At 35.2% G+C, this 16,647-nt stretch overlaps 1 protein-coding gene across 7 annotated transcripts in view; it reads left to right on the top strand.

Annotated features, from left to right (window-relative positions):
* Positions 1-16,647, top strand: part of SUGCT (succinyl-CoA:glutarate-CoA transferase) — a 317,087-nt gene that overhangs the window by 141,852 nt on the left and 158,588 nt on the right. The window contains exon 14 of one of the 7 annotated variants that reach the window (XM_033511986.1): positions 6,738-6,922. The exons of the other annotated variants lie outside the window; for them this stretch is intronic. Within the exon in view, the coding sequence (XP_033367877.1) occupies positions 6,738-6,905 (168 nt within the window). The 3' untranslated portion in view covers positions 6,906-6,922. Of the gene's footprint in view, positions 1-6,737; positions 6,923-16,647 lie in introns of those variants that run through there. 7 annotated transcript variants of the gene reach the window in all.

Here is a 16,647-nt window from a genome sequence, read left to right as displayed (position 1 = left end):
CAGAAACTGTGCTGAAACTGCAGAAATCATGCAAATCTCGCTTTACTTACAATTTGGTCTTCAGGTGCTTTACCTGAGTGCTCAACTTGATTTAAAAATCTTAGCTCAAGCCTTGACCCTGGCCTGTCATCCTGAAATTGCAAGATTTCCCACACTCGTTAGCCTAAGTTCATCTTGGAGTCCCACTCACTGCTGAAAAAAAAGGTGATATTTTCAGAGGAGACGCTGACATGTTTATTTTACACTGTAGTTATGCAGTAACATTTAAAGAAAATGTACTCTTTTAGTTTTATGCCTCTTACTAACAAGGAGAAATATCTGAGCCATGAGAAGACAAGTGTGTAGGCTGAGTAGGAGTGGGTATTTGAAGATACAGATTTCCAACCACCACAAAAAGGCGTTAATTAGTCAGGTAAGCTTTCTCTGTCATTGCCATTTTCTCTCTCATCTCTGAGTGGTTTCATGTAGCTCTCTATTAAGATTCAAGTAGACAGTTTATGAGGAAGCAGGAAGTGTTTCCTCACTGCATGGCCAGTGAGGCCAGGAACATAACCATTGTCTTAAAGAATTCATTCTAAGTTTAATATTGCCTATAGCATTTGGATGTCAACACTCGGAGCAGCCAGCCACATGTTGAAATTTTCTTCACACAGTTTGAATTGGCTAGTTAGCAGCCATAGCATTTAATTATAACAATTTAAATGAAAAACTGTGTGATTAGGTTTTAAGCATAAAATTTCTGTTGAAATACATATAAATCTTGATTAATATTTTTGATCAGGGGTGTTCTTCAAAACATTTTTTAAGTCCTGAATAGCAATCTAGATTTATTGTTAATTTAAAAACTAAACACCAAAAAGTCAGATTTTGATCAGATTTACAGAGAGAACTTTGGGAGACCCAGCTGAATTTTAATAGTTTTGGATGATGCCTGAAACTCTTCATAGTTCACAGAATAAGAAAATTAAAATGAAATGACATGAAAGATCACTGCAATGTGAAGGTAGTGTACTAAATGGTAGTAAATATGAGATCCTGATTCACATTTAAGAGAAGTGAAAGACAGAAATCAGGAATTTGAAGCCAAGTTTAGAAATTGTAAGAGAAAGTCGAAAGAATACATTGAAATGACAAGGAGATGGTATTTACACCATAGATCTCAGTTTAACTTCTAAGAAAAAAAAACCAGTAAGTTAAAAAAAAAACAACAAACCAAACAAACACTGTTAAGTTACTCTCTCATGTTTTTCTACCAATGTTGCAAACATTATATTCTTCTGTGATGAGCTGTGTGGATTGGTGATCAAAGAGTTTGGAGAGTCAGGCTAAGAGCCTACAAGGGTCATTTTGAGGGATTTCTCTGTGTTTCCATGAGCTGGATTATGAAGCAAAGCTTCTTTCTAAACATAGTCTGATGCTCTCTTGGCATAGCACAGGCAACTGTAATGCATTTTCCTGCAGTCCTCAGGTCACACCCAAAGGAGACATGAACAGAAACACCATTTTGTATCTGCACATCTTCTTTCTTCAGATACTGTATTTGCACAGGTTCACAAATGAGAAAGAGAGAAGTTAGGATTTCTCTACTCCTTCCTGTGATGCTTAAGACACCTGTTTCTCTAAAACTGTTGGTCTCTGTGCCAGTCAACAAGATACAGGCTTTGAGATTGAGAAACACTTTACAGCAGTTATGTAATACATTTTGTAATCTTCTTCCTCTTCTTCCTGATTCTCCTGAAAAATGGAAGTGAGAAGAATATTTACAACCTGGATGTGCAAACACTACCTGCCTCTTCTCCCATCCCTCTTCCCAATTCTTATGTTTGTTATGGTCCTTTAGATTTAGAAGACTTAGGAATCCCCATCTTTCCATGACTTTACTGAACTGGTTTTGGATATGGGATTTCTTTCATGCTGAAAACTGCAGTAGCAAATTAAACTGCCCATTTTTGTTTTTTCTGTATACTCTGATACCAAGACATGTTAACAAAATACAAATGCTTTCCTACTACTTTCATGGCATTGTTTTTCATCTTTAGGTATTTTTCTAACTATTGACTCTTTGTTTTTAACACTTCCCTTGTGAATTTAATACTAAATCTGAAACTTGTTTTTAACTGTCTGTATAATATGTATTTTGTGGATGTAGCATTTATACCAAACTTATCCTATTGCATGGTATGTTCTAGAGGGAACTTAAATTCTGTTGATACAGTATTCTGTATTGCTTACTCTCCACCATAAGCTGTTATAGTTCAAAGGAGTTATACTCTGCATGGCAAGCCCTATTTATTGTAAGAACCTTTTTCTTTTTCAGTGTTACACATTTTTATTTTTAGGGCTTAAGAATATGCACTTAATAGGAATGCACACTTGAGCATTTCTAAGTCATGTGTTTTGAAACAATATATATCTTTGATATAGAATAGCATTTCTTTAATTGCCTTTTTTTTTTTTTGTCTTAAGGCCCAGCTTCAGTAAATACACTGCTAAAACTAGTGTCAGTTATGTGTTATTAAAAGAAGGTGACATTTAGTGTCTCCACAGTGAAATTTCAAAATATTCGGAAATTTCAGTAACATGTTTTCATGTCTTTATCCTCTGAATATGCCCTTTCAGAATCTAAAAAATGAAAATGATTCTCAGCCAAACAGCTATTGTAATTGAAATTAAAGGCACAGCAAGATGAGAGCAATTGTTAATCAAGTACATATCTAACTTTATCCTTTATTTGAAGCAGGTTTATAAAAGTAAAAGCAAATTATGGGTTCTTGTGACATGTTAACTCTTCTACAAGACTTCAATCCATGAATACTTCCTATTTTAGAGCAAAATGCAAATGCATTAATTCTCAATGTGTACGTTTTACTTCGCTTTTTAGATTAGTGATGGAAAAATAAGCATGAAATGAAAGTATGTGGAGATAGTTTATATCTTTACAAGTCATCTAAGAGAGGGTGTAGAAGGAATTGTCACTGTGATTTCACAATACAAAACACTTTTCCCACACTTCTTGGCAGTTTCAAGTGAATTTTTGTTACGAACACACCAAATTCTCTAGGTACAAACCTTCTGCTGCTTTGAAAGAGAAGACAGGTGCACTCCTCACACTCTAGTTGCATTCTCCTTGAGATTATTCTCTTTGCATCAGTTTGGCCTTTGTCAAATCAAAGGAGCAAAAGCCAGTGTAGCTGTCTAACTGACCATCTGAAAAACCTCAGAATTACATGGGGCAATGGGTGAAACTGAAAAAGGTGTTTACTTGAGTATGAATATGGCTTTTATTTGGTTATGTCCTTAATTGAAAATTAATACGCAAACCATGTGGATGTTTTTGAAAAGACAACAAATTACACTAGATAGCCAGTGAATTTGGTTTGTTAATTCTCTATTTCCTTTATTTCTGAGGAAACTTCCAGTAGGCCAGCCTTTGGGTGGCTGGAAAGAAATCTCAACATGAGTATTTAACATCAGATCACAAATTTGTTTATAGAGGCGGCTACTTTACTGGAGGAGGTGTGGAGAATTTAGTGTTAATTGCTCAGTCTTGACTTCTCAGCAAATCACAACAAAGTAAAATAATTCTTAAATAGCTTTTAGGTTTTTGTAATAAGGGTATTTTTTCTATATTTATGTCAGGAATGTTTTTTACTGCTTTTTGTACACATTTTCCAATTAAACAGGAAGAAATATATGTTATACTGAAATATAAAATCTATACATAGAAATTAAAGGCTTGAAATTTATACGTATATAGGGTTATTAGGAATTATTTTACCAGTTGTAGAATAAGAGAACATAGTCTTGCTACAGGGGAATCTTGACTGCTGCTCTGTGCTGTTACTTTATAAGACATCACATTTGCCTGAAGTTTTGAGTCAAAAATTGCATGTAAAATAAATTGCAGCTTGATTTAACTGGATTAGAAATGATGAAAGGGGATAATGTGAGATTTGCTCTTAGAAAAACTCCATCTTTTAATTTGTGCTTAAGAAGTAAGTTATGATCTCCTCAAAGGTATTGTGCCCCAAATTCCAGGATTTTCTCAAAGTCTACAGAGAGGTTACAGAAAGCAATAAAAGTGTGTAGGGAGATTGCAGTACTTGATAATATCCATCATACTTTCTCTGTTTAGTGCCTGCATGTTTTAGTTGGTTGAGTTAAACAGCGAAGGTCTCCCTTCTCAGTCCCCTGTATTGGAGTCATTGCAGCTGTTCTCAGGAGAGTAAAAGACGAAGCATATTTGCTGACCTAACTATGTTTTCTGTTACCAAAGCAAAGAATTTTCTCAAATGTGTGTAGTCTTATGCTGATGTGCACTTTTCCTAGCAAAGAGATATTTGACAGATAAGCATTTCTTTACTGTTTTCATGAAAAAGTAATGTTATGGCCAGGTTGTTGCTCCTGATAGGAAAACACTGCTTAGAAGCAGGTGGTTGGGTTCCTTTTTATTTTTTTTTTTTTTCCCTTTTATATTCTCTTAGGCTTTTGCTTTTTTCAGAGAACAATTATGCTAAATAGAATGGGACTAACATTTTTAGTGAATGAATCACTAGAAGTATGGTTCTGGGAGAGATGAAATTATTTGTAATTTATATTATACAAATTCATCAAATAATTTTAAATTTTGTCAAAAGTTTAATTGTGAATAAAATAGCAAAGAGATAATCAAGTTTGTTTTTTGTATTTTTTTTTTTTTTGTTTTTTTTTACTATACTGTGTCCTGGATAAAAAGTAAAATCTGAATAAATGTTTCCCTTCACTCAGAAGAATGTTCACTAGTATAAATGTTATGATATTCTATTATGATTTTGGTACTATTAAGATGTGATTTTTTTCCCTGAAAGAGGAATGATGTAAGTACTGAGGTTAAATCAATCCAAGTCATCTATTTTTCTGATTCAGTGAGCTGCCTACCACACAGCTGGAAACTGCAAGGTCCCCAGCAGCTACTTTTGACAAGTGTTAGTAAGAAGAGGGTCTTTCAAAGGAGTCTGGAAGCAGTTCACAGCAGAGATATATAAATGGTTGTCTTTAGTTCAATTACAGCATCTCATGCATCTCATGCAAAGTAAATCTTTTTCTTCATACTGAAGAGATGTGAGGTTGGTTATTAATTATTCACCTGGCTCAGGTATTTAGAAACTTTAAAAGTAACTTCATGCCAAATGTGAAGTTTATCTTTTTAATAAAATCTAGCTCACTTATTGCCCCAAATATATTTATGAGCATTCTGACTTTCCATATTATTTGGAAGGTTTGTGATAAATTCTAGATTTTTGGTAAAATGTTACTTTTAAACCACAATTTTTTATGGAAAATGTGACTTTTGGCTGGAAAATCTAACTTCATAGTCTCCTTTTTGTATTGTGGAAATAATACAAGCTTTTGGGACATTTGATTTTCTTTTTTTTTAAACAGCTGACTTAAACTCAATTAAATGTCTTACACATTTGAAAACACTTCTCTATTTTTTCTTTAAATTAGTACTGTTTTATACTGCCATAAATCAAGATAAGCATAATGATGAGTAAGAGCAGAAGGCAGAATAGGAACACCTTTATTTCAGCTATATTCATTTTTAGGCAGAAGGTTCTTCATAGATTGGGTGAAGTTGCTTTTCTCCAGTGATCTAAAGCTCCAGCTTTAAAGTGTGGCTAGCTTCACAGCTTTGCATACAATGGGAACAGTTGAGTGTTGATTTGTGCATTTTCTTGCTTTTAAACACCTGAGAATCAGTCATTTCTGCAAGGAGTGCTCCATGAGCAGTTTAGCATAGTTGGGCTTTGGAATTTATTTTCTTGTTGCTAAATAAAATAAGTGCCAAGAAAGAGATAACTACAATAGAAACAATTTATATATGCTCTTTTCAGAACAAGATGGAATCCTCACCTGCTTGTACTTAGTTTGGCCTTTTCCTAAACTCAAACAGGGAATTGAATGTGAAAGGTGCTGAGCATTTTTGACCCCAATCCGTCAACCAGCATGCAATGTTGCATTCACAACAGTGTGATTATTCATGCTCTTTTTTTTTCCACTTTACTAGTCTACACTTTACATTGTTTAATAGTTTCCATTTCATTATTGAAATTCATATATTCTTCCCCCATAAAGATTTTCTTTTATTTTTTTTGTTTCTGTTGTGACTGCCTGCCTGAAATGGTTTGCCTGTATTCTGCATGGATGAAAAGCTAGGTGGTGTTGCTGGGTTGCCTTTTTTTTGGAATTGTTTGCTGTGATGTTCATCCCTATATGCCTAGTCTTTTTCCCTCTGCTGGAAATGCTGTCTGTTCCTCTTACCACTATTTGCAATGCAAATCCACTGGGCCTTTTTACAGATATGTGTGTATAAGTATATATATATATTGCCTATTTTTTGCAGAAAATTGCAATTTTAATATCTAGATACATTCATTTAATTCTATGATGTGGGAGGGGATACACTATACTGTCATTTTTGTCTTGTGTATTTTATTGAGATTTTAAAAATTCTTCGGATCAGGGGGTGTGCTTCCAGCATTCATTTACATGCCACATTTCTGTGTAGCACTGAATACCTAGGAACAATACCAGCAATGTTAATTAAAGGATATGCATCAATGCAAAAATGCGTAAATGCCATTATAATATAGTGAAAACTCTAGCCATTGTACTATGCTCCCTAGCACAAAATTATTTGTCCAATTTAGTGAATTTACATATTTTTATTAATTGGAAACTTCTTTTATTTCATGCAGTGTTGCATGGATCATACAATGCAGTTTGTGAGTTCCGCCTTTGTAAACCCAATGGTATGTAAAATACTGCCTGTTTCCCTGGGGTCCCTACTGGGGCCAATATTGTTTAAACTCCTCATTAATGACTTGGACAGGGGACTGAGTGAACCTCAGCATGCTTGCAAGTGACACCAAACTGGGAAGAGAAGTTGATATTTTGGAGTGTAGCTGCTATTCAGAGGGACTTTCACAGGCTGGACAAATGGTCTAGCAGGAACTTCATGAAGTCCAAGAAAAGCAAATATGGGGTCCTGCACCTGAGACAGAAAAGCCTTGAGCAGCATTACAGCTTAGGGATTGACTGGATAGAATGCAGATTTACACATAAAAACCCAAAGTCTTCATAGACAGCAAGCTGAATGAGAATCAGCAGTGTGCCTTTGTGAGAAATACTACTTCCTTGTTGCACTAAATAGGTAAATCATAGCACCAGAAGTGCATGTTGACATGGTAACAGGCAATGGGTGCAAGTTGCAGCAAAGAAAATTCTGATTAGATATAAGGAAGAAAAGTTTTGCAGTGGTTTTAGTTAGGTTTTAGATCAGATATGCTGTGAAATCGTCATCCTTAGAGACAGTCAATACGTGCCTGAACAGCCTCTGCTTTACAGGGAAATTGGACCAGAAGACTACCAGAGGTCTGCAATGATCTAGTAATGATGCATTTAAAATATGATTGCATTCATTGCTTCAAAGACACAAGTATTGGCCTCTGAGTAGGCATGAAAGCTAAATTGTATGACTATGCAAACTTTTCTTAATAGAGGATTGTTAGAGTGCAAGCAACAGTTAAAGTGGAGAAGCTAATATGTCAATATTTCAGTAATTTAGAGGCATATTCAAGCTGAAATTTCAGCAGGTCTGCTTTTATTTTTTTTTTTTTACTGGTACCATTTCTGCCTTTTTCTGCACTGAATGAATTTTTTACACTAAGAAATTGGATCAGTTTTCCAGCACCTGCAGAACAAGGAGAAAGATATTTCCCTGCCCAAGAGATATATTTCTGAATAAGCTAGGGTTTTTTTTAAGTCTGAAGAAAAAAAAATTAAAAAGAAAAAAGGAAGAAAGAAGTGATTTTTAGGGTCCACTCTATTAGGAAATAAAGTTAAAGGGGAAAAAAAAAAAGGTGCATAAACCAGACGGGTTTATTCAAAGCATCCAGAGCTGATAAGGGAAAAAAATGGAGATACAACACACAGGCTGCAAATGCAGTTCTCATGATTTAAATCTGGAAGGCTGTACAGTACATCTGTTTAACATCTTGCAATTTCAAGAACTGTGCCTTGAAAACCTTCTGTCACAGTGACACATGAAATAAAAGGTTATGTTATGACTTTCAGATGCAAACCTGTAAAAGCTTAATCTAACAGCATATCGTCTTTTATTAACCCATTGCTGCTGCTCACCTATAGTTCTCTTTTGCCAGTGATGCTGGGAGAGATTCTACTGTATAATAAATGTCAACTCTGTAACAATAATTTTGTAATTGCATTAAATTACTTATTTGTTGTATGTAAATGAAAAATTTACATCTCTGTATATTTCCTCATCTGTTTTCTCTATTGCTCATATTTTTCAGCTATTTTTTTTTTTTTTTGATTAAAGAAGTGGAACAGATTATTCTATTTCTGTCATAACCTTTGAGAACAATTAGAGTGGCTCAGAATAATTTCAACAGTTTGAAGATTTGTGATACCATAAGGGATAAAATACTAGAGTGGCTTAAAGATAGGATTCTTTTTTCAGAGCTTTGATTTTAAGGCTATGAAGTTAAAATAAGAGTAGAATGGTTGCTTGCTCGTTAATTTTTGGTACTTCTGCATCTCAGAATTTGAAAAATTATCAACCTTTTCTCACAGGAAGAAGGTATTGCATAAAAGTGGTGCTGTCAAAGTCTTGACAAAGCTGTGCTAGGTGGTGTTTATCAGGCTAGGCTGAAGTTTGCTTAGCTATAGAAAATGTGATTAGCACATGAGGGGTTCTTCAGTGTTCTACACAGCAATTACCCAGGAGCTGGAGGAGTGTTATGATACATTTACTGGAAAAATTCTTTTATCCTATTAAAATGGAATCTGGAGCAAATTGCTCCGGCTTGCCCACTCCTGGCATATTAGTACCAATATTGCACATTGAGTCAAAGAGAAATGAGGGGCTTTATCCCCCAGAAATGCTTCATACCTTTCCAGATCAGATTGTATAGATTTTCATCTAAACATAATGATTGAAGTCTGGTGGTTCCAAGAGTAGAGTCTGGAGGTTGATCATAATGTTTGTCAGTTCTGTGTTTTTTCAGAGTGACCTTGGTTAAATTATTCAGCTAGGTAGTGCTGTGTTTTCCATACTTACAAAATATGGAGAGTAATATTTACCTCGCTGAAACATGCTTTACTCACTGTCTGCCAAACACTTTAGAGGTCTTTGGCTGAAATCTCAATGAGTGCTGCTATTTAATATGTTGAAGTGTGATTTGTTGGTTTTCTTTACAAGGCACAGATGGTCCCCAAGAAACAATGGTGATTTCTTTACCTCAAGGAGCTGATGCCATGCACACAGCAGAAACATCACAACAGTGAGCTCTGCTGTATGACCTACACTGAGTGGGTGTGTGAAAGAGAGAGAGATAGCATTTCCTTCATAGACATACACACCCTCTGACCCAGACTAGGGAAGAATCTGCTTTGCAGAAGGTTTGCTTCAAGGGATTTTCCACATGTATTTTATTATGTTAAAGCTGATAGTGGTGACAAGTTGCACATTAAGTAACTGTTTCTTCAAAAATGTCCTGTTTATATTCTCTTTAGGAAAAGTGATGTAATACTGAGTTTCTCAGATAAACAAAGTCATTTGGTTATAGAGTATGTTACTATTGCATATGAACCTTGCTCTCATCTGCCCCATACCTATTCATTTTAGGCCTCTGGCTTTGTACGATGATTACTTGCATGTTTAAAGACAAATGTATTCATATTCACTAAGTTAGTAGCCAGTGGTTTTCACCAGGGAAATAAGTTTAGTATGCTGTTAGTAATTTGGTTTCAAAAATATCGGCAAGGACTTCAACATAAGAGTCAGTGAAACATGTGGTCCTAATCATGCCCTTAAGAAGGAGACATGGTCTATTTTCCATTAGCAATGGTGCTTACAGCAAATGAATAAATATAGAATGAAATTTACACATGTATTATAGCTTTAGTGTGTGTGTATGCATTCAAACATGCATGTGCTTGTGTATGCTTAGCTGTACTCCCAGTGAGTGTAAAATGATGGCTGCTGTAACAGAGCCAGCCTTGGAGAACAAGTTGGTTGGTAGATAATTGGAAAATGCAGCTGTTTACAAATTAATTTCCCCCCGTTTCCCCAGCAAAGTTTTTGAAGCAAAGTTCAAAACGCACATTTGCATCATGTAACTGGCATGAAAGAGCTACAGTAAAATTCCTTGTAGGGGTGTTGGTCTTTTAATATAGCCCTTACTCAGGGTTCATAATGACAGAATTGCAGCCCTCACCCCTTGCAACATGCTGTTCCAGTACACAGAGACCTACTTTAGCTAGACTGGTCATATAGGCACTGAGAAATGATGTAGAGAGAGCTGCCATACTCGGTAGGAGGTGTTTTATCTCATTGAATCACGAGGGCACCAAGAGTCTTTCTGTTGATACCTTACCCACTTCTCTCTTAGAAGAATTGCTATAAGAAAGTATATATTGACTGGCAGAAATTAAGTCCTTTTTCTCCTTTGCCTTCTTGCAATCTTCCCACTGCTGTGCCTGGAGCCTTCCAATGGCAGAGCAGCAAAGCAGAGCCCTCTTCTGCATTCCTCATTGTTAGATTTCTGTGGGACATTGGAGCTGGGGCCTGGATATTATTTCCACTTTCTCTGGTTTTAGCTAACTTTGTCATTCTTGACTCTCTATCATGTACAAGATAAAAACCAAGGGAGAAAGCAGTGCTTGGTTCTGCCATGAGCATATTTTGAGCAGACCAGGTGTGAAACAGAATGTGAACTACGACTTTTTAAGTGAAGAATTCTGCCTCAGCTTTTTCCCCTGAATTTGTTTCTGAGGTAGCCTATTCAAAGATGACTGTTTAATAACATTCCCCTCCTGATGCTGCCATAAGCAGCATCTTATCTACAGATGTACATATAGATTGGGATGAAAAAAGCCTATGAAAGGAGACAGCACGCCATCATGTTCTTCTAGGCTTGGTAATGTCTGTGTTGTTACATCAACACAGTGTCTTGGTCATTGCTTTGTTTTTAATTTGTATATATCACTACATATGATCTTGTTAATTACTAAGTGCAAACTGTCTTAATAGTATATTTCAAAGATAAGAATTCACACTGATGAAAGCTAGAATTTTGGAAGTTTTTCAATAAAGGGAGTTTCTTTCTCAAGCACTGAAGCTGCTTCATATTTGACTAAAAGTAAACGCATTGAATGGGCTTGCTTATAGTTTAATTTATTAGTATCATATATTGGTTTTTTTGGGGGTTTTTGGTGGTTGGAATAAAGAGACAAATGACAAACCTGTGCTGGTTTTTTTTTTTTTTTTAATTAACAAATGCAAGCTAACTAAACTTAAATTATGGTTTTAAAGATGACATAAATTTTTCAGGCACCAGTGTGGATTTCTGTCATTTTCTCCTGTCTTGTGAGCTTTTCATTGGAGATTTAATGGCATGCTGAATCTGGCATCCTTGGAATGGGCAGCTCCAAGGCTGCAATGTAAAAAAACCATTAGGGTCCACTACTTATGCTGTGATTCCCCATTTAAATAAGTTTTTGGCACAGATTCCAAGTCATGTAATGGGCCTTGTTTTGCTGTGGTCTTTTCCCTTTCCTTCACATGTACTATATTTTGCCTAAAGGATAACTCAAGATTTTTTCACTTTGAACTTGTTACTTGTGAATCTTCATTGCTGCAGTGTAGTGCATTTTAAATGTGAAAGGTGTTGCTCTGACAATAGATCCTTACATTGGTGGCATATATAATACAGTCCCACAGCTGTCAACTCAATGTTTACCCACTCGTTAATACTTGGGTTTCAGCTTTGAGGAAGCAATTTCAGTGTATGCCAGTTTCATCTTGAATTAAACAAATTGTAGAGGCACCATGCACCCTGGTCAGGTACTATTTTTGCCTGAGATAATTTAAAGATAGGATATGTTTAGCTGCACTGGGAGCTTCACTGTGGACATTCCCACTCTGTCACATTTTGGGTATTGAAGTCATTGGTACCTTAGACATTGTCTAGTTTCTGTTGCATTTATGTGAAGTCCTGCATCCTGGCACTTTTGGCACTGGTTGCAGATTATCAAGATAAATCTGCCCGGTTTCTTCTGACACTTGTATTGTCATCACTGATCCCCAGTCTTGTGTGTTATTCATGGTCTTGTTTTCAGATGAGGGAGGACATTAATTCATAAAAGTAAATGTGTTCATATAAGCTTCACTCAAGTCAACATTTTCCATTTAAGAAAACTGCTTGGGCGAGTCCATAACTTCAACAGGACTTTCGGCATGTACTTAAAATATTTAAACATTTAACTGGAGAGGGATGGACTAATTCTTTCCTGAATCAGAGCCATAAGTTCTGAAGTGTCAGTTACACAACCTATTGCAGAATATGCTTTGACAGATGGATCTAAGTAATGTGAAAGCCATAGAAAGGCATTTTTGAGGGGAAGTTGTTATTTCTTCTTATATTTAATTTTTTTCCCCCGTGTTCATCCTGGGAACAGCAATTACTACTGCTTACTTTTTATATATATATTATGTGTACATATATATGTGTGTTTATATATGTCTACATATCTCTGTATATATATAACATAAATTTCTCTATTTGCCTTTTGTTGTTAGGACTTGATAGGTGCTGTAGCAGTATTTTTTTCCTTTGCTGCTGAGTATAAGAATATACAATGTTAATTGTTAATGTGTTAATGAAGTTATGAGAATTTCTTTAAAAACTTAATTGCTATTGTGTCATCTTTCCAGGAAGAGTAACACTTGATGTAGAAGCCTTACATGTTCTCCTACACAGCTGAATGTTGCTTCTAGTGTCTCATTTGAGTATCTGTCCAAGGTTATACTATCCCCCTCTGGACAAACTGGAGAAAAGGATCAATAAAAAGTTAAGGTATACAGGAGGAAACATGAACTATTATAAGTCCTAGATGCTTGGTGAAAAATACCGCTTCATATACATTTGTCCCTGAAGTTTAGAAGAATCAGGTGGTAGGTAGTCTGTGGGAGAGCGAAAAGTGTTCATCTAAATGAGTTCAAAGGCATCTGAAAGAGGCTGAATACTTCACTTTCAGAGATGAACTTCAGAGGGAAAGGTGACAGTTTTATTAGATGATCTAATAAAATCAGTTTGAGGAAAATACACTGGCAGTCCCTGCTAAAGTCAGTAAGAGCTGACAACATCCTGTTTTTCAAAATGAGACCACAGTGTTGCAGATTAAAAGACAGACAGATTCAGACAAAAGATGCTTTGGGGAAAATGCTCCCTGTGGACAATGTGTTGCTCTTAAGAACCTTGCTACTGAAATAAAAAATTTAAAAAGAGAGAAATGCTTATAGTAAAGTATAATACTCTTGTAATAGGACATATTTTATCTACTGTTCCAAAAGTTGCAGTTCCCTCCACCATTTTTCTGCTCTTGACATACAGACAGTAAGAAATATTTCAATTTACTTTGCCTAGTTGGTATTCAGATTACAGTTATTAAAGAGCAATTCTAAAAGACAAGGGAATTGCTGATGCTGGTCAGTGCCATTGGATAACTCTTACTGCATGGGAAGTGCAGTTGTCCCAGCTGGTGGTGAGAGCAGAATGGGTGTTTGTACTCAGCACCTCACTTTCCCCTCTGAGGAGTTTGACACTGTTTTCTTGTATCTAGAAAGGTATGTACAAAAGTCACAAAAAGAAGGAAAAATTACTTTGTACTGCAGCTGTGTCACTCTTAAATTTAAGAGCACCTTCTTCTTGGTCATGGTTGTGAACTCAGAAAACAAAGTTTTAAAGCTTCCAAGATGAAGTTATATCGAGAAGTCATACAGTTATTGCTAAGTAACCAAAAATATGGGCAGTAACTGTAGACAATTTCAAGGACAAAGTTGAAAGTACATAGTTTACTAATTTTTCTAGTGATCAAATATTTTAGTTTCCCACTTGGCTGTTTTTATATCTATGTTTTATATAAGTATATACATTAAAACTAAATAATCAACTCTATAATTTATCCATTCCCTAGCATTTCTTATAAGTGGATCTCAAAACTTCTTTGCTGAAGAGATTCAATATCCTGAATCTACTAAAGAGTGTCAGTATCCCTATGTACAGGAAATAAAAGCAGTGGGGCACTGAACTGGCTTTACATCATTTGTATGTGGTACAAATTATGTCTCTTAGAAGAAATTACTCTTATGTCATAGTAAAATATTGCATAATTTTTTCTGCAGTTTAAAGATACTGGGAAGGTACAGGATTATTTCAAAAATTTTTTTGCTAGTGTGGGTTTTTTGGTTTTGTTTTGTTTTGATGTGTTTGGATTTTTTTCTGCAATGTGACCGGTATTTAAATGAACAAGGATAAACTGCTGTGAACTAGAATTGTGCCAAGTATCACTGATTGATTGTTAATGTAGTAAAACATGGTGATTTCAGTTTGGGGTTTCCCATTTATTTTTAAGTTTTCTTGCATCTGAAGCTTGAAGCAAAACAAGAGAGTATAAAAAAATTGGCAGAAAGAGTGATTGGGGAATAAAAATACCCAAGCCTCACTCAACTTTATAGTATACCTTTCTGTTGGATAAAGAAAATGCAAGCACTATGCAAGTGAATCAAAACTATTCAGCAGAGAATTGTGTTCTTGGTTCATGTCATTAAGAAAATGGAGAGAGAGAGTGTGTTGTGACAACTCTGTCAAGCAGTGATTGACTTTGAACTGGTTTTTTACATTTTGTTTTATTCTTTTACTATATTTGAATTCAGACTTTCAAATCTGCTTTCCTATGAAAACCACTTTCTCAAAGAGTGGAGTTGACTGACTAAATCTGGACTGAAATGAGAAACCTCTGCTTGGCTTTTCGCTAATACATCACACAGTGTGGAGATGATGCTCCTGTCCAGCTGGAAGTATTCAGTTCATTGTTCATCCATCGTGATCAGGATGTGTCATGGGGGTTGCCCTGTTTGTTCTATTTTTGCTTTGCTCCTTTTGCCTGCATGGTTTAATAATTTTAAATGCATAAATGATAACCAGGACTTCATCCTAATACATATGTCTGTGCAATGTTTTTATCAGTAACACTCTTTCAGGGGAAAGAGAGGAGAACATACCTCAATTTGAATCATAGTCCAGCTTCCACTGGGTTTGCGTCCTGCTCCCTTTTCTTCTCCTGTCTATCTTACTATTTTCCTTTCTTGAGGGGTTTATTTTCCAGCTTAACCATGCAGACAGATCTTTACTGCATGCTGTGTAGGGGACTGTGGTATCTGAGGGATTAAGCATAAATCTGTCGAGGAATATTATGGGTTCCAATTCAGTTTTGAGTGTGACACACTGTTTGACATTAGGAAATTCACTTAACAGTGCATCCCAAAAGGTAAAAAGGTGTGTTTGTTAACATAAAAAAGAACATACTGAAGTTAATTTATGATGAGATGCTAACTGAAGATGTGTCAGTTTAGAAATTTTTGTGTTGTGATGGGAGGAAATGTAAAATAAATGCTGAGCATGATGCTAGGGTTGGCTCACATCAGGTAGCACTGGTAGAATATTCTTAGTCTTCACTGTGTTTTTTCCATGTGTTAACTAACACTATGAACAACTGGAATGCAATAATGTTGTTCTTTGTGATGAACAACTTCTGTGAAGTAGAGTTTTCTTTTTGAAAAATAGATACAGTACTTTATCTCTATGTTGTGTTTTTAGAATTTATACTTACATATTTATTCATATATGTATATAATACTATAGTATAACACTTCTGCCAGAAAAGAAGATACAAATTTCTTGAAGTGAGCATTTCAAATTCACTAGAAAGTGATTAATTGGTGAGGTTTTTTTTTTAATTATTATTTTTTAATACTTATTTTTGTCTCATTCTTCTTAGTTTTTTGTTTGTTTTTTTTTTTCACTTTTATGAACCAAACATTTTTAGGAAATGATTTCTTTTCATTTTATGCAAAAGATAGATCAGAGAGCATGAAATGGTCTTACATAATTTGATTCCAAAATTTATTTCCTCTGCAAAGTACTGATGGGAAAAGAGAAAATTTATAACCAAAGTAAATGAACAATTTCCTCTACAATGAATATCTATGATAAATCCTGGCTTTTGGAAGGTACTCTATGAGATTTTGGTATTAACAGTTTGAACAATGTCCTGCATGTGCTCACTAGCTGGATAAGAGAAAAGAAAGGAAGCAGTGCACAGTTGCATACTGAGTAAGAAAATAGAGGGAAAGAAAGCTGCATAAATTACAAATGTGTGGCTTCTGCCAATTTTTTTGTGAGTATAAGTGTGTTATTGATCACTAGCACAGATTTGAAACTTAGTTGCCAAATATTGTATAGAATAATTATGTTAGCAAAAGTGCAAATTATTAAATGTTTTTCGTAATTTTTAGACATAGCACATAAAAATACTTCAGTGGTAATCTTTTTGACCTTTTACTTTACTAATTGCTTTAAACCTTTAGAATGAGATTTGATGTATTTTCCTTCTGTTTTTGGAAGAGGAGCTTAATACATTGCCCTGGTGTACTTAATTAGTAGCAAATCAGCTTTTGTTATGCTTTGTAATATTACACAGCAATCAACTGAAAGAGGAGGGAAATTGTGAGTAAACATGAAT

The sequence above is a fragment of the Parus major genome, chromosome 2 (assembly GCF_001522545.3).
Source record: "Parus major isolate Abel chromosome 2, Parus_major1.1, whole genome shotgun sequence".
Classification (NCBI taxonomy): Eukaryota; Metazoa; Chordata; class Aves; order Passeriformes; family Paridae; genus Parus; species Parus major.
This window is presented reverse-complemented; position numbering and strand designations above follow the sequence as displayed.